The sequence below is a fragment of the Podarcis tiliguerta genome, assembly GCF_965153285.1.
Source record: "Podarcis tiliguerta genome assembly, chromosome: 8".
Taxonomy (NCBI): domain Eukaryota; kingdom Metazoa; phylum Chordata; class Lepidosauria; order Squamata; family Lacertidae; genus Podarcis; species Podarcis tiliguerta.
The window spans coordinates 15960125-15984819 of record NC_139541.1 but is presented as its reverse complement, the minus strand read 5'-3'; the positions used below and the strand labels follow the sequence as shown (position 1 = coordinate 15984819).

The 24695-nt window shown below is 46.4% G+C and overlaps 1 protein-coding gene across 5 annotated transcripts; it reads right to left on the bottom strand.

Moving 5' to 3' along the window:
* Positions 1-543: 543 nt before the first annotated feature.
* ENO1 (enolase 1) lies at positions 544-24695 on the bottom strand. Of its 5 annotated transcripts, none has more exons than XM_083454095.1 (12): positions 24550-24695; positions 18276-18369; positions 13879-13974; positions 12321-12379; positions 10562-10631; positions 9240-9373; positions 7940-8162; positions 5568-5765; positions 4804-5005; positions 3262-3370; positions 2388-2446; positions 544-1196 (listed from the first exon to the last, which is right to left on the bottom strand). In XM_083454095.1, exons 2-12 carry the CDS (start codon positions 18358-18360, stop codon positions 1127-1129), a joined length of 1305 nt encoding a protein of 434 aa, XP_083310221.1. In that variant the 5' UTR covers positions 18361-18369; positions 24550-24695; the 3' UTR covers positions 544-1126. The 5 variants fall into 5 exon arrangements, with proteins under 5 accessions (XP_083310221.1, XP_083310219.1, XP_083310218.1 ...); XM_083454093.1 differs by lacking the exon at positions 12321-12379 and adding an exon at positions 11984-12042; XM_083454092.1 differs by lacking the exon at positions 12321-12379 and adding an exon at positions 11984-12042 and having other exon boundaries at positions 24472-24658.

The following is a 24695-nucleotide window of genomic DNA, read 5'->3' as shown; positions in this document are numbered from 1 at the left end:
ATAATCTTCTCCACTTCCTCACACACTTTTGGGAGATGGCAAGACAAATGGTCAGAGTAGCTGATAGGGGTCAAAGCAGGTATGCCCCATAACAGCCCTGGGACCAGCTCAGCCTACAGGTTGTTAGTCAAGAAGTGGCAAATGGGCTGTTTGCTGAAGAATGAAGTGAGCTGTAGGCCACATTCACACCATGCACTATGCCACTTTGAACAGTCATGGCTTCCCCCAAAGGATTCTGGGAGCTGTGATTTGTTAGGGTGTCTCCTCATAACCCTGAACAATGACCGCTCCCAAAATTTGGGGGGGGGGGGAAGCCATGACTGTTTAAAGTGGTATCAATGTATGCGTGGTCCTAAACCACGTAAGAGGACAGCCACAATTTTGCGATTGCCAATAGCCACCATTTTCTCTTCTGATACTGCCAAGACTTCTCTCTCACATGCAAACACAGCCATCTCTCTCAAGGCTGCTCTCCCCACTATCTCACACCTCAAAATTATCTGGTCCCCAGACACTTTTCCATTAAGAACTCCACACCACACAGACGTTTCTCTGTTTTTATTTACCTCACATGAGAACTACTATTTTCTGTTTTGCAGGTACCTCAGGCTGCACTGCAAGTTACACAGCTTCCACACACTAAGAGGAGTGGGGTGGGGGGCTTTAGGGATGGGGTGGGGAGGGAAGCGGAGGAGAAAGAAACACTTGTTACCCTCCGTCATGAATAGGGCTACCCCCAAAAAATATGGCAGCAGCTTTAGAATTTTCATGCCAGCATCACCGGGACTCTTAAATCTTTCTCCTTAAGTTTCATTATGATGAATGAAACACTCTCTAGGGAAGATCGGGGTGGGGTGTTGGGAGTTGTCTGTTCACAAAAGCAGCCAAGAGCTTTAAGAAGCAACAGATCAGAGCTGGGGAAGCGAGAGGAGGAAGATGAAACGCACTAGATGAATTGTAGCCTAGGATGAGAGGACCTGCAAAAAGTTTGTCTTTCCCCCTACACATCAGCTGCCCTTAGTTTTTCTTTATTTTGTTTCTAAATTTAGGTGACTAGTGCTTTCAACTGCAACTGGGGGGGGGGGGTCGGGGAAAGAGGGGAGCCTCGTCGGAGCCAAAAGCGGGTTTAGTTGACGCGAGGGTTCCTGAAGTTTCTGCCGGCAAAGCGGGACTTGTTCCCCAGCTCCTCTTCAATCCTGAGGGGAAATGGCGGTGGGGGGAGTAAAAAAAAAAGGGGGGAAAGACAAGCGTGAGGAGCAATAATTTCCAGGAGAAAGGATGTGTCCATAATCTGCTTTTTTAAAAGAAAAGATCTGTACTGATCAAGTCAAAAGTCTTGTGGCACTTAGGCGACATTCACACCCTATATTTCAAGAACTATGTTATCACTTTAAAGCCAGGGGTGCCAACTTGAATAAAACATTGGGGGGGGAGGGGAGGCAAGCCCCATCCCGCATCATCGATCACAAGGTGTGGCGCACGAACATCAAATGAATGACAATATTCATCAACTTTGGGAGACCCCGACCCCTCAAATATTTTGGCGCCTAGGAGTTGCTCCAGTGCACTTTGCACTGTGATGGCTTCCCCCAAAGAATTCTGGGAGCTTCAGTTTGCGGAGTTCAGAGTGCTGAGAGGAACTGGGGAAAACCCCTGTCCCCCTGACAGAGCTACAATTGCCTGTGAAGAGGGATTGTGTGTTAAACCACTCTGGAAATTTGTAAATGTGAAGGGACATGAGGATCTCCTGAAGACTCTCAGCACCCTAAACAAACTGCAACTCTAACAAGCATGCTGTTAAGATATAACAGGTGGTGTTTTAAGTTATTTCCCTTCATAACATTTACATACTGCTTAATTGGAAACCACCACCCCAACCCTCTGTAAGTTTACAAACAATTCCGTTATCAATAAAAGTATCAATGATCAAAAATCCAGTTAAAAATCACAATTAAAACCTTCTTTAAAAACTAGCTGATTAAAAAACCTACAAACATTCTACATGTCTGAAGAGGCTTCCCTAAGCCAAAATATTTTTAGGAGCCATCAAAAACAACACAGTAAAAAGCCCCTGCCTGGTGTCAACAGGCAGGGAGTTCTGAAAGTGTGGGTGCTGCCACACTAAAAGTTTGATTTCTTCCAAGTTAACACTCCAGTATTTGTTCCAAATTTCATTGTTTCAACCACTGTCGATATTCCTGTATTTTTTTTTTGTATTTTCTGTTCTGTAAATCATTTCCAGACATGAAATTTCATGTGAACTGTATGAACACACAGTCTCCTGTGCAGCGCATGCCATAAAACAGGGTCAACAGATATGATCTACCTCCCTCAACACACTTCAATATACATCTAAACAAGCCCAAATTCCTCAACTTAATCCTTACCTCAGAAGCTGGTTATATTTGGCTAGACGTTCAGACCGACAGGGAGCACCAGTCTTGATCTGTGGAGACAGAAATTAAGCAAGAAACAATAAACACGAAGCATAATAGAATTATCCCTCCCCGCTTCCAATCCTATCCTCCTGCCTGCCTAATGAGCATACAAGGCAGCAAATGATTACCCCACCTGCTCCCTTCCAACACTACAATTCCACAATTTTACAAATGCTGTGTTTTCTGTGGGCTGGGATTTTACATTAAGCTGCCTAGAGTCAACTTATCTCAATACTGTTATGGTGGATAAAATTTGACACAATTTTGTTGAATTTATTCCGTGTATATATTTATGGGCTTTATCTATCCAAACCCTACCCAAAGTAGACACACTGAAATTAATGGATCTAAGTCAGTCATGCCCTTATTCAGCAGTTTAAAAATGGAAATGATGATACTAATACAGTCATACCTCGGGTTACAGACGCTTCAGTTTGCGTTTTTTCGGGTTACGGACCCGCCGAAACCCAGAAGTATCAGAACGGGTTACCTCTGGGTTTCAGCGGTCACACATGCGCAGAAGCACTGAATCGCAACCCACGTGTGTGCAGACTGTGAACGTGCATCCCGCACGGATCATGTTCGCAACCAGAGCATCCACTGTACTTAAAAACAGACTTCTAAGCCTATGTAAGCCTGCCTTCTCTACATGCCTAGACGTGTGGCCTCCCCAACTGTTGCTGAACTCCAATAATCCATGACCTTTAGCCAATGCCAGCTAGGACTCCATCCCATCATGTTCCAGAAGGGGTACAGGTTCCGCTTCCCACCTTGCCCTGAAACTGAAAAGCAAAAGCAGCCACCACAGCAAGGAAACACTCACCTGTCCAGTGCACAGCCCAACCACCAGGTCAGCAATGAAGGTGTCTTCAGTCTCTCCAGAGCGATGGCTCACCATCACACCCCAGCCATTGGACTGGGCGAGCTTGCAGCTGCAACAGGAAGACAAGAGATGCTAGAAATTGATTCATTTTACAAGCAGGCTACTGAGGCTACATACAAGAGCCAACTGAGTCGCTCCCCTCGCTTGGCACCAGCCATTTCAAGATTGCCTTATGTGCATCTGCACTTCTGCCTTTACAAGGGGACTGGGTGAATTCAGAGAAGACATGGAGCAGACAGGTAATAGCTTTACACCAGTCCAGACTATTAGCAGCAGTTGCCCTTGACCCCCAGCTGTTTGCAGATCTGCACATAGTCCCTTTCAACTAGATCTACTATGTCCTGTGTATGCACAAGCGTTCCAATATCTTCTTTCAGAGTGACTTAAGTTGTTTTCCTGGAGGTTCCATTGTGCGTAACAGAACCAGCAAGCACCTTGTGTTTTCAGTGTTCCTCAATGCTTAGCTTTGGAGCATACAGATCAACTCATCGGTGATCTTCCCATGCGTCTTCTCCAGTGACCCTAGCAGAGAGCCAATCCTTAGTGGATGATTCACCTTCCTTCAACTCCAATTGGCTCTAATCAGCACAAAGCATGAGAAGGCTCCTCCTCTCCGTGGCTAAAAAGCTCCCAGTTTTAAATGCTGATGGGGAGGGCTCTGGGACAAACCATTACACTGCTGAGCAAGCCTGTAAAGCAGGGGTAGGCAACCTAAGGCCCGTGGGCCGGATGCGGCCCAATCGCCTTCTCAATCCGGCCCGCGGACGGTCTGGGAATCAGTGTGTTTTTACTTGAGTAGAATGTATGCTTTTATTTAAAATGCATCTCTGGGTTATTTATGGGCCATAGGAATTCGTTCATATATATTTTCCAAAATATAGTCTGGCCCACCACATGGTCTGAGGGATGGTGGACCTGTCACGGGACTGCCAAGGAACACCTTTCGAGTCGGGGGGAGGAGAAGAGTCTGAGCAGGAACAATCAGAAGGAGACAGAGAGGAAGTGACGGAAGGGGAAGAGGGAGAGAGCTGGGAGGCTGGAAGGCTCTCCAATGTGGAAGCAGAGCCCCAGCACCACACAGGGAGTTCAGGAACAGACAGAGAGCCTATGCCTGTGCCTTTGGCACAGGGAAGGAGAGGGTTAAAGTGCAGGGATCAGAGACGTCCCATGAAGCTCCCCCGCCTTTTCTGTTGGAGGAGAAGCAGGAGAAGACCACTCCCCGAATCTGAACAGGACAATTCGGATGCATGATTGTACTGTGCTGCTTGTACGTATGTAAAATAAAGAACTGTAAATATCTCTCTGAGTGAGCAGAGGGTGCTTATTGCGAGGAGCATACACAAACCATCACAGGATCATCCCACGGATGAAAAAGGTTGCTGCCCCCTGCTGTAAAGTATCTGCCCGCTCCTGCTCTCCACTTATTCCACTTCCTGCTCAACCACCATTTCCTCCCCTGTGAAAAGCAAGGGAAAAACTTACGCCTGGAGCGACTCTGTGACAGAGCCAATCTGGTTGACTTTCAGCAGCAGGCAGTTGCAGGACTTCTCTTCCACGGCTTTGGCAATGCGCTTTGGGTTGGTAACCGTCAGGTCATCACCAACAACTTGGATTCCTGCGCTGGCGGTGAACTTCTTCCAAGCGGCCCAGTCGTCTTGGTCAAATGGGTCTTCAATGGAAACCACTGGCCATTGGGGTGGGGGCAAGAGAAGGACAATGTTACTCAGGCGGGTGGTTTACCAGTTAGGTAAAAGTAAAGGGACCCCTGACCATTAGATCCAGTCGTGACCGACTCTGGGGTTGCGGCGCTCATCTCGCTTTATTGGCCGAGGGAGCCAGTGTACAGCTCCCGGGTCATGTGGCCAGCCGCTTCTGGCGAACTAGAGCAGTGCATGGAAACGCCGTTTACCTTCCCACCGGAGCGGTACCTATTTATCTACTTGCACTTTGACGTGCTTTCAAACTGCTAGGTGGGCAGGAGCAGGGACCGAGCAACAGGAGCTCACTCCGTCGCGGGGATTTGAACCACAAGGCCTAGGCTCAGTGGTTTAACCCACAGCGCCACCTGCGTCCCTTGGTTTACCAGTTACATACCCAGCAAATGTGTGGCCTTTCTCATGTGCTTGGTGTCGCACAGTCCTCCCTGTCACTGCTCAAGGTGACAATGGTTCTCCACCTTCTTGTGCCTCCTACTCTGCCCACCAACAGCGTGTGGCCTTCAGAAGGAATATGGCCCTTGCACTCACATGGGTAATTCTTGACAAAGCCCTTATAGAGGTCAGCCAGCTGGTCAGGAGTGATGTATCTGCTGGGATCATCAGGGGACTTGAAGTCCAGGTCGTATTTCCCATCGCGATAGAATTCGGAAGCCGCCACGTCCATCCCAATGACAATCTTGTCAGTGTAGCCAGCCTTGCTGATGGCAGTCTTGAGCAGTTCCAGAGCTGAGGAGGAGGACAGCAACAGAATTGGGGGTTTTTGAACAGAAAGGATCATCATCCAAGGTTTGTATTCAGTTCATTTTATGATCCAAGCGCCGCCATTTTATCTCGTGCATTGCTTTGAGTAAAGGGTACCAAAAACAAGACATAAATTTACTTGTTCTGCACATACAGAAAAGACAACTTTTGAAATCGTAAGCATTTGCTCTAAAATGGGAAAGCTCTCATGAGTCGATATCTCCTTTCTCCACAAGTGTCATCAAAGAAGGGCCCCAATGGCCAGAACACGACACCCAGTTTAGCACATCCAAAACAGGGCCTGATGAAAGATCCTTTGGGATTAGAAAAGGGGGTACATTGGCCCTAAAGAGCATTTTGCTAGTGGCAAAGCAATCCCAAACTATGGAACTCATTCCCACAGGAGACAGTGATGGCCACCAACTTTTGATGGCTTGAAGACTGCTCTTGCAGGCTTCCAAAAGACATCTGGTTGGCCACTGTGAGGATAGGATGTTGGACTTGATGGACCAGTGGCCTGATTCAGCAGGTTCTTATGTCTCGGTGAGGCGGGGGAAAGAGAATGGGGGAATCCTTCCAAAACCCACTCAAGGTGGTTCCAGTTACACATCTCCCTGCTCTCCCCAGCAACAGCAAGTCTATTTCAGACAGGGAAGACCCAGCTACTGAGGCCCTCAGCTGCCAACTTGGCTGGGAGAAGCAGGAAGTGCTACTTGTAGCCCCCAAAGAGGCCCACAGCAGCCACCAGAGCCTGTCTTCCTGTACAGTAAATAGCCTGGAGTGACACAGCATGGCCGGGTGGTATTACAAATAAAACGTGTAAGCAGCCATCAGCGAGTTTTCCGCATTGCTCGAAAGCAATTCTCGCCTACCTCCTGGGGGGATTCACGCTGCCTCAGCAGCTGTGTGACACCGGAGAGACAGAGAGAGAAGGGTCACAGAGTTCCATTCCTCCTGGCTGCAGGGAGGTTCACTCACTGCCAGCTGCCCCACCAAGTATCAGGCCAAGAAAGGCCCACCTAATGCAGCACCCTGCTCTCAGAGTGGCTAACCAGATGCCCTTCTAACTCTACAGTTCTAGGATTCTATGCTCCAAAAGGAATACCATAAGGAGGGCCTGAGTGTGACAGCAACTCTCCCCACTTCCATTGGCCCCACTCGGTTCTAGTTATTATGAGGGAGGGGAAAAAATATTTATCTAATTTCTTCGGGCTATGTGTAATTTTATACAACTCTCTCATGCCACCTATTTCGCTTGCCTTTTCTCTAAACAGAAAAGCTCCAATGCTGGAACCTTTCCTTGTCCAGAAAGGTTTTGTGCATCCGATCCTTCGCAAAGCAGCTATGCCCAAACGCAGAAATCCAGATGGATTTAACGCTAAAGTGCTTAACAGTAGAGTGATCACTGCACATTGTGCTCTATGAGGGAGAAAAGCTTTCCTCTATCCACTTTCTGAACACTGCATAATTTTACAAACCACTACAGTGGTACCCCGTGTTACGTACTTAATCTGTTCCGGAGGTCCGTTTGTAAACCGAAACCGCTCGTAACATGAGGCACGCGTTCACTAATGGAGCCTCCTGCTGCTCCCGGCGCGCGACTTCCACTCGCTTCCCGGGGCAAAGGTCGCAACCGGGGGCATCTACTTCCAGGTTAGCGGACCTCATAACCCGAAGCATATGTAACACAAGGTACCACTGTATCATAAGTCTCCCCTTACTTGCCTTTTCTCCAGATTAAAAAGCCCCCAATGTTGTGGAACATTTCCTCGTAGGGAAAGACACACCTGTAGCCTGCACACTCTCCTTTTCTCTAACCAGTTGTGGGGGGGGGCACCTTTGGCCCCTCCAGATGTTTCTGAACTACAATTCTGAACTGGCCAATGGCCAGGGATGATGAGCGTTGCAGTTCAGCAACATCTGGAGGGACAAAGCTGCCCCACATCTGCTCTAAACCAAAAATGCCCCCCCCAACCTCCCACCCTAAATGGGATACTGTCTTTCTTACTGCACTGACACCTGCAACCTTGCCTTTTCTGTGAACTAGAAAGCCCCAGATGTTGTAACCATCCTTGCAGGGAAGGACATAGCTGTAGGTTGTCTGCATGGACTCTACACACCAACTCAATAAGGTAGCGAAGAGCCGATCAATCCATTACCTTCTTTGTTCTCCAAGATGTTGGGTGCAAAGCCACCCTCATCACCCACGTTGGTAGCATCTTTCCCATACTTCTCCTTAATGACGTTCTTCAGGTTGTGGTACACCTCGGCGCCAATGCGCATGGCTTCCTTGAAGCTCTCGGCCCCAACAGGGAGGATCATGAACTCCTGCATGGCCAGCTTGTTACCAGCGTGGGAACCGCCATTGATCACATTGAAGGCCTGGAAGGTGGGCAAGACGAAAGGGGGAAAGAAAACCCAAGAGGTTAATGCTCCAGAAATGCAATCTCTCCCAAAGAAAGCCCTATTTACATTGTTCGCTCATTATTATTATTATCATCATTATTTTTTATTTCTATCCTGCTTTTTCTCCTTGGATTCAAGGCAGCTTCCAACTTTTAAAAACATCATTATAAATTACAAAGTAAAAAACACAAACGAGTTAAAAAACCAATAATTAAAATACATCAAACATGCATTTAGAACCAGCAATTAAAACATAGTTTGCTTTGACAGCTGCCCAGTGATCAACATCATCTGCACCTTAGTTTTCAAGGGCCTGTCTGAACAGGAAGGTGCGAGATGGGCGGGGTGTGAATAATAAATTATTATACGATTATTATTATATTATCTCTCTTAGGAGGGAATTCACACAATACAGGAGCCATCACAGAAATGGCTCCCTCTTGGGTTGCCACCAACTGTGCTTTTGATGTTTACAGCATCATACCACTCATGGCTTTCCCCTATAATTATAATAATAAATTGGTATTTGTACCCTGCCCTCCCCGGCCAGAGCCGGGCTCAGACCAGCTAACATCATAAATACAATATGCATGAAAACAATCAATTGATTAACTTAAAGAATCCATGGAACTGTGGCTTGCTCAAGCTGCTGAGAGTCGTTTTCCTCCCGGAGTTACAATCCTCAGAGTGGTTCTACCACCAACCCCTATTCCCAAGGAACTCTTGGGAACTGTAGCTCAGCAAGAGGAGTAGGGTTTCCCTGAACAATTCTCAGTACCCTTAGGAAACCAGTTCCCTGGATTATTTCAGGGGAAAGCCATCTGGTTGGCCACTGTGAGAAACAGGATGTTGGATTAGATGGGCTGATCCAGCAGTCAGGTTCTTAACAAGAGGAGAGCCACTGAACTCTGAAAATCCAACATGTTTGCTGTTTTTCCACCCTTAATTCACAAAAGCCACTGCCCCTCCATATGGCTAGGTGGGAGGAAGAGAGCTGTTTTGTCTGCACCAGATCTTGCCTCCTTTGCAGAATGGCAACAAAGGAAAACTTACAGGGACTGGCAGAATGACGTCCTGGTTCCCAGCCAGATCAGCAATGTGGCGGTACAAGGGGACCCCCTTCTCAGCAGCACCAGCCTTGCAGACAGCCAGGGAGACGCCCAGAATTGCATTTGCACCAAACTTGGCTAAGATAGTAAGAAAAAGAGGTTACTTGAGAGACTGCATGGTTCCTTACATGTCCAGCAAGTCTCTGCAGTCTGCAGAAGAGAGTCTCCTGTAAGTTCCAAGATCTCAGAAGCCCACTCCACAATGACTTGGAGCAGGGCCTTCAGTGTGGCTACCCCATTCTGTGGAACAGCATTTCTTTCAAGATACACCCAGCACCCATGATAGCACCCACTCTCTGCACTTTCTAGAAACAACTGGAAACACTTTTGTTCCAAGACGCTTTCCAAGCTGCTGTGTCTACTTGGCATAGTCTAAAAGACTGCTTTCTGGACTGTTTTTATTGCACTGTATTTTATACATTGCCTTGAACTGCATATGTTGAGGGTGATTTAATAAATGCTATATTATTTAAAAAAAATTAATAAAAATAAAATGTTTAACAACAAAACTGCGAGAGAAAATGTATCATTTGTTTACAAAATTTAAAATCAAGTCAATTTGAAACACTGGTTTTATCTGCGGTATGAAATTGTGTTTGTTTTCATCCAGGTTTTAGGAAATTTTATTGAATGCTGCTCCTATTTTTTTTTTTTTTTTTGGTCGTTTTAATGTAAACCTCTTGCAGATTTTCAATCATAGGAAAGTGCAAATAAACAAACACCTGGCTCAGTCCACTATGTTTTCCTTTCCTTACATTTAGTAGGAGATGGATGATTATAGTAAAACAATGCAAGAGGAATATTTCCAAACCTAGACTCCTTTCTAGCAAAAGCGCTTTCTCTCCAATAAAATGTGCATAGGAATCTTAGGAAACAGTCTTGTGATGCATCAGACCATTAAGCGCATCCATCTCAGCCTCGCCTACCCTGATGGGCAGCAGCTCTCCAGAGTTCCCAGAAAGGGAACATTCCTAGCCCTACCTGGAGATGTTGGCAATTGAATCTGGGGTTCTGCATGCAAAGCAGCTGCTCCACCACTGAGCTCTGGTTGTTCTCAACTTGGGTGTGGTTAGCTGCAGCACTTATGAAGGAACTGTGACTTCTTTTATTGTGCTATAAATCTTTCAGGCAGCAGAGAGGCTGAGAAGCACCTGAAGAGCACCTCTCAGACTCACTAGCACAAGAGTTTACTTGCTCTTGGACCCAACCCAGAGCATTCATGGCTGCAAAATCACAAGCGTACACTTGTCCAACCATTCCACTTACATTTGTTCTCTGACCCGTCCATATCCAGCATCAGCTTGTCGATCTTCTCCTGCTCCACAACACTGATGTTCTGCAGGGAAGAGGAGAAAAGGTAAGGCAACCAAAACAACCCACTGGGAAGGAAACCTCATCCTGACTTAGTCATAACTAATCTCCCAGCGGACACTTGCCATTGGTTAGGGATAGATGATCCAAACAACACACCAAGGAGAGGCAACCCCTTCACTTCATTTTAGCACACTTCACCTCAATTAAGAATTGAAAATTGCCAGCTAAATAGAAAAACAGCCTAGGCGGGAGATGATATACAATGAGTTAAAGAAGATGTTAAAATATAGTTTTGTAAAAAAACCAGAAACTTTCCTTCTAGGAATAACGAGAAATGAAATTAACAAAAAGGACTGTAAACTCTTTCAGTACGCGATAACAGCAGCGAGAATATTAATAGCCCAAAAATGGAAGCAGGAAGAACTACCGACTCTGGAGGAATGGAGAATGAAGCTAACGGACTATGCAGAACTGGATAAGTTAACTGGGAAAATTAGATATCAACGAGATCACAAGTTCATTGAGGACTGGAAAAAAATTTCGGAGTATTTGAAGAGTGTATGTGATGAGCAACAATGCTAGTGGGTTTTAAAGAAGCTTTGTGAAAAAGTAAGGAATATTGCAAAAATGCAAATAAGGCTATTAAGATATTTTTTTTAAAAAAGGCAATACTAAATTTGAGGAATGCATAGACAAAATTTTAAATACGGATGATTGTCAGAGAAGTTGAGGGAAGTCCTAAAACTGAAAATATGTTAATTGGGAATTTGTATGATTGGAGATATTTGTGCAAAACTTAATAAAAATTTATTTTAAAAAAAGAAAAACAGCCTAGGCAGTTCATGTGTTTTTTTTTTTTTTTTAAAAAAAACAACAGCTTGATCGGTAATGTCTGAAGATCAAGCTGCTCTCAAAGGCAAAGGACCCAATTAACAAACAGGGCGGCAACACTGATTTAAACCAAGTAAAACCCCTTTTGACTAAATAGATCCACACAGGCCATCGGGGAAGACTGGGGTGGGGGCAGAGACGTTAAGCTCCCTTATGGACCACCAACCTGAACACCCCCCAAATTAGCTTGCCAGGAGGGAGAGCTACAAAATAAATCTGGTGCACTGGGAAACATTCTTAAGGCAGGACTCGGGAACTGCAAGCAGTTTTCCATCCGTAACATTATTTCATGCCGTTTTAGAATTCCCACAGCGCTTCTCAAACATGCTTTCGTGTTCATGCATCCAAAAGAGGGCCATTCGCTGTCGACGGTAAGGAGCTTAGTATTATGCTGGCTTTCTCACCCATAAAAAGAACGTTAAAGAGACTAGGAATGGCTACACTTGCACTAGAGGGGGTTAGTGAAATAAGGAAGGCTCCTACCTTGTTAACCAGTGCAGGGGCAATTGTTTTATTGACGTGCTCAACAGCTTTTGAGACACCTGGAAGGAACAAGCAAATCAATCACTAATCCAACCCACCAAAGGCAAAAGCAGGCATTAGTAGAGGATCACTTGCCGTTACAGCCCCAACCACCTAGCCCTCAAGACAAGATATATATTAAAGGGGTGCAGCACACTAGTCCTTTTTTAAAAAACAGACAAAATTATGTCACTGAGCCATCGTCTAGGAATGCCTGCCGGAAGGTTAGTCCCATAGACCATGCACAGAGGAGGAGCCTGCCTGGAGTCAGGCCAGGTTGCAAGCACACATCCTTTACCTGAGTACACAGTGCCGGCGCCAGGAATTCGTTAACATATTTAACTGCTCGGGAGACGCCTGGTGGGAACCGAGTGGACGAGGAGGGAAGAGAGAGACGGGAGAAAGGAGAAAGAAGGGAGAGAGAAAGATGAACGCCCACAAGAGACCACAAAAGCAGCAGCAGCAGCATGCAAGGGGGGGGGGCAGGGATTCACAGCAAAAATGACCAGAGGACCCATAATCAGGAGCGGGGAGCAGGAAAGAGGAAGAGGCTTTAAGGTCCATGCAAACCTGACAAAACCAGGAAGGCTTCGTTTAACAGTAGCTCATGTCAGGCATCACCATCCACCTGTGGTCTGCGCCAACTATAGATTAAGCAGCTCAAACCGTGGCCAAAAGAGCAGCAGCCAAAGCATGGCTTATGGATACTTCCCTGCTTTCTTTTCTTGTCCTTCCAGCTGAGGCTCTGGCTCCATGATGCAAACAGCCTCTGGAGACCGAGCAATGGCTGCAACCACAGGGTCTATGTGCCGGTTCAGACATTGAAATCAATGGACCCCTAAGCTACTCATGGCTACTAATTTTCAATGGTTCTACTCTGAATAAAAGTTAGTTGAATGCAACCCAGTAGTTTTAAATCAGTACTAGATTTATATATAATTACACCCACAGAATTATTATTTTTTAAATGTAACTTGCTTTTACTGGTGTATTTTTAAATAAATGTCTTGGATTATCTTTTGTGAACCACTTGGAAGTGTTTGAGAAAGTGGAATATAACTTTAGTTAGCAAACCCTCCTTAAGCCTTACGGGCTGTTGTATCAGATGTTAGTCCTGGTCAAAGCTGACATATTACGGGCACGAACTTAGGTTCATTTATTTAAATGGATCTACTCTGAGCAAAATGTAGCTGGATACAAACCCATTGCTTTTAAGTACATTTGCCAGCATTCATTCCACAGGCACCAGGCTGACCGCTCTGTGGAAACCTAGGGAGACTCTCTGCACGAGCCAGCAGGTGACATGTTAACTCCCTTTTCAACTTTCTTCCATTTCTCTATTTGTGTCCATTTTAGATTACAAATTCGTTTGGGGACAGGGACCGGCTTAATTGAAGGCTGTGTTGCTGGATTTAAGCCACTCCCCTCCTGCACCTGCTACCTTTTCCCACCAAGGACAGGTGAGTGAATGTGTGGGGGCTCCTCCCTCAAAGCCAAGAATGATGGGAACAGCAGTCCAAATAACCTGGAGAGTTTAGGCACAGCTGTATGGATTATAAACCAAGCCATTTCAGTCAGAACGTTGACACCTCTTTGCCACATCACCAAAACTATTTTTGCATGCAGGGAGGAAGGCAGCAAAGCTTGAATGCACCAACTTTGCAAAGCCGTGGGAAAGGGTCCCTTATGCATTGCCCTTTGCAGAATCTCGGCCGTAGCTGGGAGACACAAACCGGGAGCGGGGGGCGAAAAGAGCAGTAGAAGGAGCAACTGTGGAACAGCACCCAGAAGCACCAAGTTGGGAGAGCAAAAGAGAAAAAACAACTAGTGCATTCACCACACCAGGAAAGCTTTACCTTTCCCCAGGAAACGAGTCTTGTCATTGTCGCGCAGTTCCAGGGCTTCATAGATCCCAGTCGAAGCTCCGCTTGGAACAGCAGCTCTGAAGAGACCTGGAGAAGAAGGAAAAAACAGTATTGGTCCTGGCAAGCTCTGGGATGAAAGAGAAACATTTGCACAGAACCATCTCCCAGTGGAGACTGGCAAGGAACATAGAGATGAAAGAGGAAGTGGGGGAAAGCGTCACTCTGCCAACTTCCTCTTCCAGCTCCACTGTGACCACCTAAAACTGCGATGGGGCAGGGCGGCCGCTGGGGTTGCCTGCAGCCTAGTGGGGCCTGAGCTCCTGCCTGATAGCTCAGCAGCAGATTAAAGGCAGGAAGACCTCAAATCACGTGGGTGGAGGCTTTGTAGCTCGGCATTCCTTTCAACCTTCGCAGGCAGGTGGTGGTGTCCCCCTGCCCATGGTGGGAGGGGCATGAAGCAAAGTGGGCGGGGCAAAGGATGCCAGTTTTACCTTTGTACTGTAGGCTGGCTTCCACACACCCCTTCTCTATTCTCTTCAGGCAAGCAAGAGGCATCAAAGCTCAAGGACCTTTTCAGCCACGCAAAAACACTCAGGGAGCGTGAGAAGCAAGGCATGGCTTGGAGACAGTCTCGAGGGTCAGGCAGAGAGGACTGAAGGGCTGCATTTGGGCCTCTGGGGCTGAGATCCCCTGCCCCTGACATAGCTGTGCCTCAAAGGTTGGTTGCCACTTTAATGAACACTCAGATAAAGCTTTTTACAGACGGACAGTGTTCGTTCATTCAGAGCAGGCCAGATTAGTGCACACCTCGAGTCCCTGGGAGAGGGTGGGATTCAAAGGGCCGCTGTGTGTCTCCAGACCTGGCACCCGGCCACCTATTCTGTGCCTTCCTCTAGCGCAGGCTGTGCCCACCCAATTATGCGTCCTCCTTCTGTGTCCCTTTATTTACCTTCCCCTTTATTTAGACACAAGACACACACAATGCTTTGTGGCTAGGTCTGGTGTCCCAACAGGAAGCAGCAACTATTTCTCTGTCGCCCTCCAGATGCCTCCTTCCTGTGTAGCCTAATGATAGCTCCTGTTTTGGAAGGATCTCATTTGGAATCCCTGACAGGGCTCGCTTGCAATTCTGCTGTAATTGGGGTTGCCCTTTTTTAAAAAGAGAAAAGAAAGAAAAACTCCGCTCCGCCGCTTCTTGCGCTGAGAGGCCTCTGTCGGTTCACATCTCCCTCCCTTTCTCTCTGCTGGCCACTGTGCCTTTTGTTATTGCTGCTCCAAGGACACTTCCTTTGTGCAAAGCACAAACTGAGCACAGACAATAGCATTTGCAGGCTAGGCAGGGAGGGCGGCCTCCCTCTGGTCAAAATCAAGAGAGGGTCGCCCTAATGAGCCTCCGTTGGGCGGGGAGAGTTGGCATCTCAAGGCTGGAGAGCTCTGGCTTGTAAAAGAGGAAAATGGGCACTTGTCCAGCCAACATGGGGGCTTTATCCCCAAACAAGCACTAAGAAATGACATCTGCACTATAAATTTAAAGCAGTCATGGCATCTCCCATAGAATCCTGGAAAGTGGTGTTTGGTAAGGGTGCTGAGAGTTGTTAGGAGACCCCTATTCCCCTCGTGAGGGACGTGGGTGGCGCTGTGGGTTAAACCACAGAGCCTAGGACTTGCTGATCAGAAGGTCGGCGGTTCGAATCTCCACGACGGGGTGAGCTCCCGTCGTTTGGTCCCAGCTCCTGCCAACCTAGCAGTTTGAAAGCACGTCAAAGTGCAAGTAGATAAATAGGCACCACTCCGGCGGGAAGGTAAACGGCGTTTCCTTTACCTTTTATTCCTCTCATAGAGCTACAACTCTCAGTGTGTTTTTAAAATCTGTCCTTTTCAGGGAACTCTAGGAACTGTAGCTCTGTTGTGGCTGGTAGCCTTATCCTCTATGAATTTATTTACCGTATTTTTTGCTCTATAAGACTCACTTTTTCCCTCCTAAAAAGTAAGGGGAAATGTGTGTGCGTCTTATGGAGCGAATGCAGGCTGTGCAGCTATCCCAGAAGCCAGAACAGCAAGAGGAATTGCTACTTTCACTGCGCAGCGATCCCTCTTGCTGTTCTCGCTTCTGAGATTCAGAATATTTTTCTTGTTTTCCTTCTCCAAAAACTAGGTGCGTCTTGTGGTCTGGTGCATCTTATAGAGCGAAAAATACGGTAATCCTCTTTTAAAGCCATCTAAGGAGAGTAGATTTGGGGTCACCAACCATACAACATAAATAGAAAACTGCACACACATTTTACTTTTCCAAGGGATCTGGGAAAAGGTCAGGTGCAGAAAAATTAATCTGAGCTTTGAAAAGCACATAGGAGATGAACTGAGGAAGTTGGAAAGAGGCACTCTTCCAAATTAGTTCCATGCACTTTTCAAGGGAGAAAAAAATAAACCACCTTCACATCCTCCTGGACCAGAGGGGCAGTGAATGGGCTCAAAGGCTTTGTGGGCGCCAGGGAAAGACCTCAAGAACACCATGGCACCCACAGCTGTCCTGGATTCACTATGCTAGCTAACACTTGGAGAAGAAAACATTCCCCTAAATTTTAAGGCCCAATGGATGGAGGCAAAAATTCTGGGAAAGCCCCAATTCACACTGCCATCTCACTGCAAAATGGCAAAACAAAAGGCCATCTGCAAGGAGAAAAGTAGCAACTGTGCAAAGGGCTAGGTCTGAACATTTCGCCCTTGCTGTGCTCATTTTCTGCTTGCAGGGAGGTGTGGGAAATGGGAAACCTCAGCTGCAGGCCAAAATGGTACAGCCCTCTACCGCTTTGTTCCGCCACATGCCTAGACTCAGCCAATCAGAAAAGAGAACGCAAGTTATACCGGCCCACACTGCACTCAGCCAACCCTCCAACCTGGCTCAGAACATTTATCCTTGAGCCGTTTCGAGGGATCATTCTCCCCCCACTTCACATACACTCAACTGCCCTGCCTTCTCGGTTATCTTCAGTGTATCGGGTTGCCACAGAGGCCACCAAAATGCAAGGCCAGAAGCAGCTGGCTGCAGTCCACCAAGGACGGCTACAGTAAGATGTCATCCTACACTCATAGCAGCTGGAAGTTTTATTTTTATCTGCAAGCTTTAAAATGCTGTTTGCTGGGTGGTGGAGATTTTGACACATTCGACTGTCCCGCCCCTCACCCTCCCTCCACACACACCAAGTTTTCCTGTATGGGCTTCAAACTACACCACAAAACCTTGCTGTATAACAGATGGTGGGAGAGAGAATGAAGGGGAAGAATGATCAATGGCTTGACTCAGAAATAAGGCAGCTCCTTATGTTCTCCAGAATCAAACCTGAAATGGAGGCAGAGACTTTACCCCCATCCCTCTTCTATGTCCCCTGAATGAACCATGGAGGTCAACCACAAATAATGTGTTTAGAGGAAAACAAGAGGCTCATTTTTCCAGTTTGGTGGCTTCAATAATAATAATAATAATAATAATAATAATTTATTTATAGCCCGCCCTCTGCAGCCGAAGCTGGGCTCAGAACAGCTAACAGTAAAAGTAACACAGTTTACATAAAATCACAATCAATTAATTGAAATACATTCTAAAATCAATTCATTCTAAAATCAATTCAGAATCAAATTAATGGCAACCATTGGGGTAGAGTTCTATGAGGATTACCAAAGGAGGGGGTCAGACTGTGACTTGGCCAAAGGCCTGGTGGAACAGCTCTGTCTTGCAGGCCCTGCGAAAAGATGTCAAGTCCTGCAGGGCCCTAGTCTTTTGTGACAGAGCGTTCCACCAGATCGGGGCCACAGCTGGAAAAGCCCTGGCTCTGGTTGAAGCCAGCCTAACCTCCCTGTGGCCCGGGACCTCCAAGATGTTTTTGTTTGAAGACTGTAAGGTCTTCTGTGGGACATAGCAATCCAACATTTGTCAAGAACGGAAAGTGTATTCTTAAATAATCATACATAAAGGTACATAGGAATCTGCTTTACAGAGTAATGCCCATCGAGCTCAGTACTGTCTACACCAGGGTTTCCGCAAACTTGGGTCTCCAGCTGTTTTTGGACTACAGCTCTGATCATCCCTAGCTAGCAAGACCAGTGGTCAGGAATGATGGGAATTGTAGTCCAAAAACAGCTGGAGACCCAAGTTTGGGAAACCCTGGTTCTACACTGACCAGCAGCGGCTCTGAAGTTGTATCCCAGGCCTACCTGGAGATGCAAAGGATTGAACCTGGGACCTTCTGCGTGCAAAGCAGGTGTTCTCCACTGAGCTATCACTCTTCCCTGTAGAGAACCCACTTAGATCAGACCTAAAGTGCCATCTAACCAAGGACCCACTGCTAAGAGGTCTCAAGGGGGATAGCAGCCATTCAGAGTTAGCTTACCTTTGCTGGTGTGCAGGTCTACCTCAACAGTGGGGTTCCCACGGGAGTCAAAGATTTCGCGAGCATGGATCTTGAGAATGGACATTTTGTTTGTCTGAGGAGGAGGAAGAGGGAGAAAACAGTATTTTTAAACTTAAAAAAAAAACAAAAACCAAATACACAGCACAATGGCCACCAGTGTCCTTGGTGGTCCAAGATTCCCAAGCAACATAGGAAGCTGTCTTTAATAAATAAATAATAATAATAATAATAATTTATACCCCGCCCATCTGGCTGGGCTTCCCCAGCCACTCTTACACATAGTTAGACTATTGTTCCACCAAGGGCCACACCGGCACTATTTAAAGCACTATGAGGCCGGCTTAAACAGTTACTAAACATTCTTTAAACAACAAATTTTGGGAGCTGTAGTTTGTTCATGGGTGTTGAGTTGTTAGGAGGTGCCAGAGCTACAGTTTCCCAAATGGTTTGAGAATCAGTCCCTCTCACATAGGGAACTCTGGGAATTGTAGCGCTGTGAGGGGAATAACTCTCAGCACCCTTAACCTCCCAGAATTCCTCAGGGGAAGCAGTATCATAGTGCTTGAATGTATGGTGTGAATATGACCTAACGCATGTCTATACAAACATTATGTACTATCTCTTAACAGGTAAATAAAATAATTGATAGGTGTTTTTTTTTAAAAAAAGAGTATGACCTAACGCAAAACTTTCTGCACATGAAAAACCGCGGCCTGCCCCCAAACCAGTGTGGTGTCGCTGTTAAGAATGCTGGACTAACATTCAATTGGGCTATATGGTTGCCTGCCTACTGCCAGTGTTATTATTCATTAGAAGGTCAATTCCTTTCAGAGAAGAATGAGAACATGGGAAGACTTGAATTTTGTGGAAACTGGGGGTTTGTTTGTTTTTAATGGAGCATGCAAGTCTGGAATCAGTTGCAGAAGCTGTTCGGGGCAAAACAGCCTCTGCATCATCTACACTCCCTCTAAGACTAATGCTCTTTGCAAGAGAATTAGGTTGAGGACCATCACTGCAGCCTGTGGCAGTGAGTTCCAGAGTTTAACTCTGCACTGTTGTGAAGAAGTACTTTCTTCCATCTGCCCAGAGTCTCCCAACATTCAGCTTCACTGAACGACAATACTGGGCTCCAGTAGTATGAGCGAGGAGAAAACCATCTCTGTGTTAGATTTCTTCAGGCTGTGTGAGCTTTTAAACGCCTCTCCCACACTCACTCACCTTTTCTCTAAACTGAAAAAATCCCAAGCACTATAATAATCCTTTCATCGTATGGGAGTTGCACCAAATCCCTTGATCAGACAGCCTTGATATATTTGATCTTTTGCAAACCAGCTATTCCCCGAGGCAAAAAGCCAGATGGATCCTTGCAAAGTCTGTGTTTAATGGCTAAGCTGATACTCTCCACTTTCTCTTTTGAAAAGTATCTGGATTTTTTTTTTGCAGGAAGCCTCTTATATGCAAAAGCTACTGCCTAATAACTTGCCTCGTTGTTGTTTTTTAAAAAGAAGCAGAAGCAGCTAATGCAAAAGGTTGTTTAGTCTTCTGCCCAGCAGAGGATACTCACTGCATGCCGGCCCAGCTGCCTAACCAGGCTACGAAGATGAGGCGGCATTATTATTGCTCAGAAGTCCTTGAACAAGCGACCTCCCTCTAAGCCCCGCCCCTTCCTGCACAGCCTGGCGTAGATCATTGCAGCACTGCAGCTATTCAGAACTGCATCCAGCTAGTTCTCTGTTTAACCCTCTGTCTGCAGTCTTCCTGTTCTGCCTCTCTGGACCTGGGCTGGTGGGTATTTACAGACTGGAACGGAGAAAGTCGATGCACCCATTATCTACCAAGAAGTCTGGACCGTTTAAAAAAATCTTTTTTAAAAAAGATTAAAAAGTCACAACAGTTGCAGCACTAACTCTGCAAATATCCCACAATCGCTGGGTTGCGCTGTTAGGCATGGAATGCAGTGTCCTCCAGAGGACCTCAGCTTTCAAAGGGGATGGGGGATCAAGCGGCTAGTCCTCAAGAGCATAAGGACAGGTGGCGAAGCTTCTGCACTTTAGACAGGCGTGCAGAAGCTACTACTGCTGGAATTCCCTCATCTGTACACCTATTAAAGGGGCAGGAGCCCTAGATTTCCCTTTTCCCCACCTCACTACTCTTGCTGACTACAAAAACTCTGGAAACTGTGAAGAATGAAGGGGGAAGAGCCATAGCTCAGTGGTAGCGCATTTGCTTTGCATGTCAAAGAGAACCCTTATTTGAAATCCTAGAGAGCTGCTGCCAGCCCGTGTAGACAAACTTCAGCTAGGTGGACCAGTGGGTTGACTCAGTATAACGCTGCTCCCTGCGTTTCCAACAGGTAGGAGGCAAGCAGATTTGGGAAGCATCACAGCTCAAGTAACAGAACATGCAGAAGGGTCCTGGGTTCAATTTCCCAGGATCTCCAAGGGAGGCTGGAAGTGTCTGAAAACCTGGAGAGCCACTGAGCCGGTGGTCTGATTCAGTACAAGGCAGCTTCCTATAGTGTCCTTGCCACACCCAAAGGAAATACTTTTCAGACGAACATGCATCAACCTGCACAATTAACACAAGTCACACAAATCAGAGCTCTCTCCCCACCCCGCTGCCCCAAAGCACACACAACTCTGCCCTTAGCAAGAGGACAAATTGACCAAACTTAAAGTAGGTGGAAATTATTAAGCTCCAATTGATTCCAGCTAACACAGCCAATAATAGCCAGGTATGATCTACTCCAACATCACCTTGAGGGCAGCAGGTTCCCCATTCCTAACTGAGGCCCCTGATAAGTTTCATGGCACGTGGTTCAAGCCACATAAAACTGACTCTTCCATTTGTGTCTGAATCTGCGGGTTTGGAAGTCAGTGAGCATCATTTCCTGCCTGCCTGGAGATGTCTAATTCTGCCCTGTGACTCAGCATTTCATGTAACTGAATTAAAAAAAAAAAAAAGAGGAGGAGACTGAGCTCAGGAATGAGGATGGCTCAATGTCTGTCCTTCTCCACCCTATCCAGCCACATGTCCCTAGATTCCTCAAGGAAACCAGATTTGACCTCCACACAGTGTGCCCTTTGGAACAAACTATTGACCTTTTTTTGCCAAAGCTGCCGATTAGAATCCAGAGAGGAAGGAAAACTAAGCTTGGGTTTAATTAGTTTTTTTTAAAAAAAACCAAATGTTTTAAGGACTTCTTTCCACCTCTTCCTCTTCATCTGGCTCGCTTCCATGCTTCTCCCTCTACCTGGAACAGCCTTATTAATCCATTCAAGATGCCACCCTGAACTGAGGCCTTTTTTCATGTTCCCACTCCACAAGAGGTCTGGAGGGTGGCAACACAAGAACAGGCCTACTCTGTGGTGGCTCCCTGTTTGTGGAATGCTCTCCCTAGGAAGGCTCACCTGGCACCTTAGTTACATATTTAAGAGTCTGGATAGCAAAAAGGTATCTCTTCAGCCAGAGCTTTGGCTGATTAACATTCTATGGCCTTTTAAATGTGTTTGTGGGAGAGTGGTTATTGGTTTAAGTTTTATTATATATTTTGTGTTCTCATTTTGTACTTTTTTGTAGTGAACCGCCCTGTGATCTCCCAATGACGGGTGGCTTACACCATCATCATCATCATCATTATTATTAGAGTCCTCTGTGAGCTAAGAGCTTTTGGAAGCTTATTTGCAAAGCCTGCAAAGGAGCTCTGGGAAGGGCTGTGTTACTCTTCCATGTGGTTATAAAACAGTCACCACTTAGAAGAGCTAAGCAGTAAGGAACAGCATCCCCCAAACTCTGCTTTATTCGCTTTAGTTTTCAAAATGCAAGAGATGCACTTTTCTGGGAGATATTTAAGAATGGGCAAAAAGTCATGCTCGGGTATAGGAAGATTTTAAAAACGAAGGTGCTCTAGGCAGCTGATGTAAGAATCTAACATTCAATATTTGGGAAAGGAGAGATGAAGGACTGCTGCTTTTGCAAGAGAGGGTCAAAGCAGAGATGGGACTGTGCAACATCCACTATTAATCATTACTCAAACAGTACAGGTTTCGTCATTAGATAACAGAAGAGTCTTGCAGCAATCCTAGGCTGCAATGCTAACCATGTTCACTCAGAGGCAAGTGCAGTTAGGATTGCAGCCTAAGTTCAAGTTCACACAATACATTTAAAGCATATAATTTCCCCCAAAGAATTGTGGGAATTGTAGTTTGTTAAAGGGAACTGTAGCTCTGGTGGCTGACCTACAGCTCCCAGGATTCTTTTGAGGGAAGCAATGCACTCCAAATGCAGTTCTGTTAAGTTCTGCTCAGAGTAGACCCATATAAATGAAAGGAGCCATGTAGTCAGGTCCACCAACTTCAGTGGGTCTACTCTGAGTAGGACTAGCACCAGATGGGGCCTTAGAAGAAAATGTAATTGACCTCAGGCATGTCTTCCAGACACCACAAAGCTGTTGCACTTGCAGCAAAACCAAGACATTTCTCCCTCTGGAAATGGTTAAACAAGCTTCTTAGAAACTCAAAGGGCTGCTCCCAGGAGGAAGACTGCATCAAAAACCTATCCCTGCACCAAGCGAAAGTCCATCTGGTGCAATCGATCCATGACGCAGATCCTCCTACTCATTGTAGTTAAGGAGGAAGAGGAGGGGCAGTTAAGTTGGGTGTGAATCATGAGGCTTAAAAAAAAGAAAGAGAGTCTTCCTTCCTTCCTTCGGTTTTTAGCACATGGCTGCAACATTCTGTGTAACCCAGCAACTGCCACCCTCATAAATCAATGCTCAGCTTTGCACGGCGGAATGTGGCATGCAAGGCATGATAGCCTAGAGACATGAAGCCTCCTGCTGCCACACATGTCTCCTAACCCAGCTGCTAGACTGCTGCCTCCTCCCAATCTTGGAATTCTACAGGATGGTATTTTAGTTACGTTCACATTTTTATGTAACCAGGGAACTTCACAGACAGGGTTACAGAATTGGAGGGCCTCTGTTACGTGGCTGGTCCCTAGGAAGGCATCAAAGTTCTAAGAGCAGGAGGAGGAGGAAGTGTTTGGTAGTGTGTTAGGTAAGGCACTCCTTTTTCCTTCCTGCTCAAGAAAGGTTTAAAAAACACACACCAGTGGGCTGCTGAGTGCTCCTTGCGGTGTTTCACATAGGCCTGATTGAGTGAAAGCGAGGCCAGCAAGGTGGATAGGGAGGAGAGAGATAAGGAGCTGATCACAGCATGGTGCATGCTGTAGAATCATGCTCTGGCCATACATCTCTCACCCCCAGACCACGCAAAGCACTGCAGGTAACAGGTTTCCATCGTGGTTTGCCATAAAACTAGCCCCATCTTCAAATCAATATAACTTTTGGAGGGTGGCGGCTAGTTTTATGGGCCTCTAGAGTACTTAGAGAGGGTTTTCCTAGCTTCCTTTCCTTGGCAGGGTCAATCACGCCAGGATGAACCCTTTGTGGGAGGAAGTAGGAAGGTGAGGAAAAAGGATACCCAAGATCATCCCTTGCACAGCTACTCTGCGACTTATGCGTCTAGAGGTTGCATGCACACCATACATTTATAGCACCCCCCACAATAAATCCCAGCAACCTTAAACTACAGTTCCAATGTTTCTTTTTTTTTAGGGAGGGGGGGGTGTACTTGAAATGTATGGCCTCTCTTCCACATCCCATTTTCTCCAAGAGAATAACACCGTTTACCTCACTTTACAGACAGTTGCAGAATCCAGGCCCTTATGGGGCTAGTCCGTAGGAAGGCAGGCACCCACCTCACCCTGGACCTATACGAGCCAGCAACTTTTATCTGATCTTGAAACTGCTTTGATTTCAAGAGAGAGAGAGATGGGGGGCTGGTTTTAGAGGCCTATAATGGGATTTAACCGGAGGACCTAGGTAACCTTCCTAGTGAAATGATACTAACTTCGGACAATGATTTTATTTTGGGGGGGGGTGCCCGAGCTCGGTCCTTTGTTCGCCCTGCTAAAGGAAGTCCTGACTTCACAGAACCAGTTGGAACGGCCCCCCCCACCCCGTATATTTGCAATGGAGACTCCCTCACCTCTTTCCTTTTCTGCAAAAGCTTCCCCGTTGCAACATTTTTGCAAGCGTATCCTTTTTCCCTAAAGCAACAAGCTTTCTCCCTGCTAAGGAAGGAGAGATTTTAGGTCCCCCCCCGCCACTTACCTGTGACTAAGCTGGAGCGCTAACAGCACCTGCAAAATAATAATAACAATACTAGCAGTATATAATAATTTTCCTTACAAAAAAAGAACGACAACAGACGGGTAATTGGAACCAGCACCGCTTTCAGCTCGCGCTCCCGGGCAACTGGGGAAGATCCGCCCGGCTCGCGCTGAACTATAGTCCCGTCCATGCAGATTAGGGGCACCCTTCCCGGCTTCTCATTG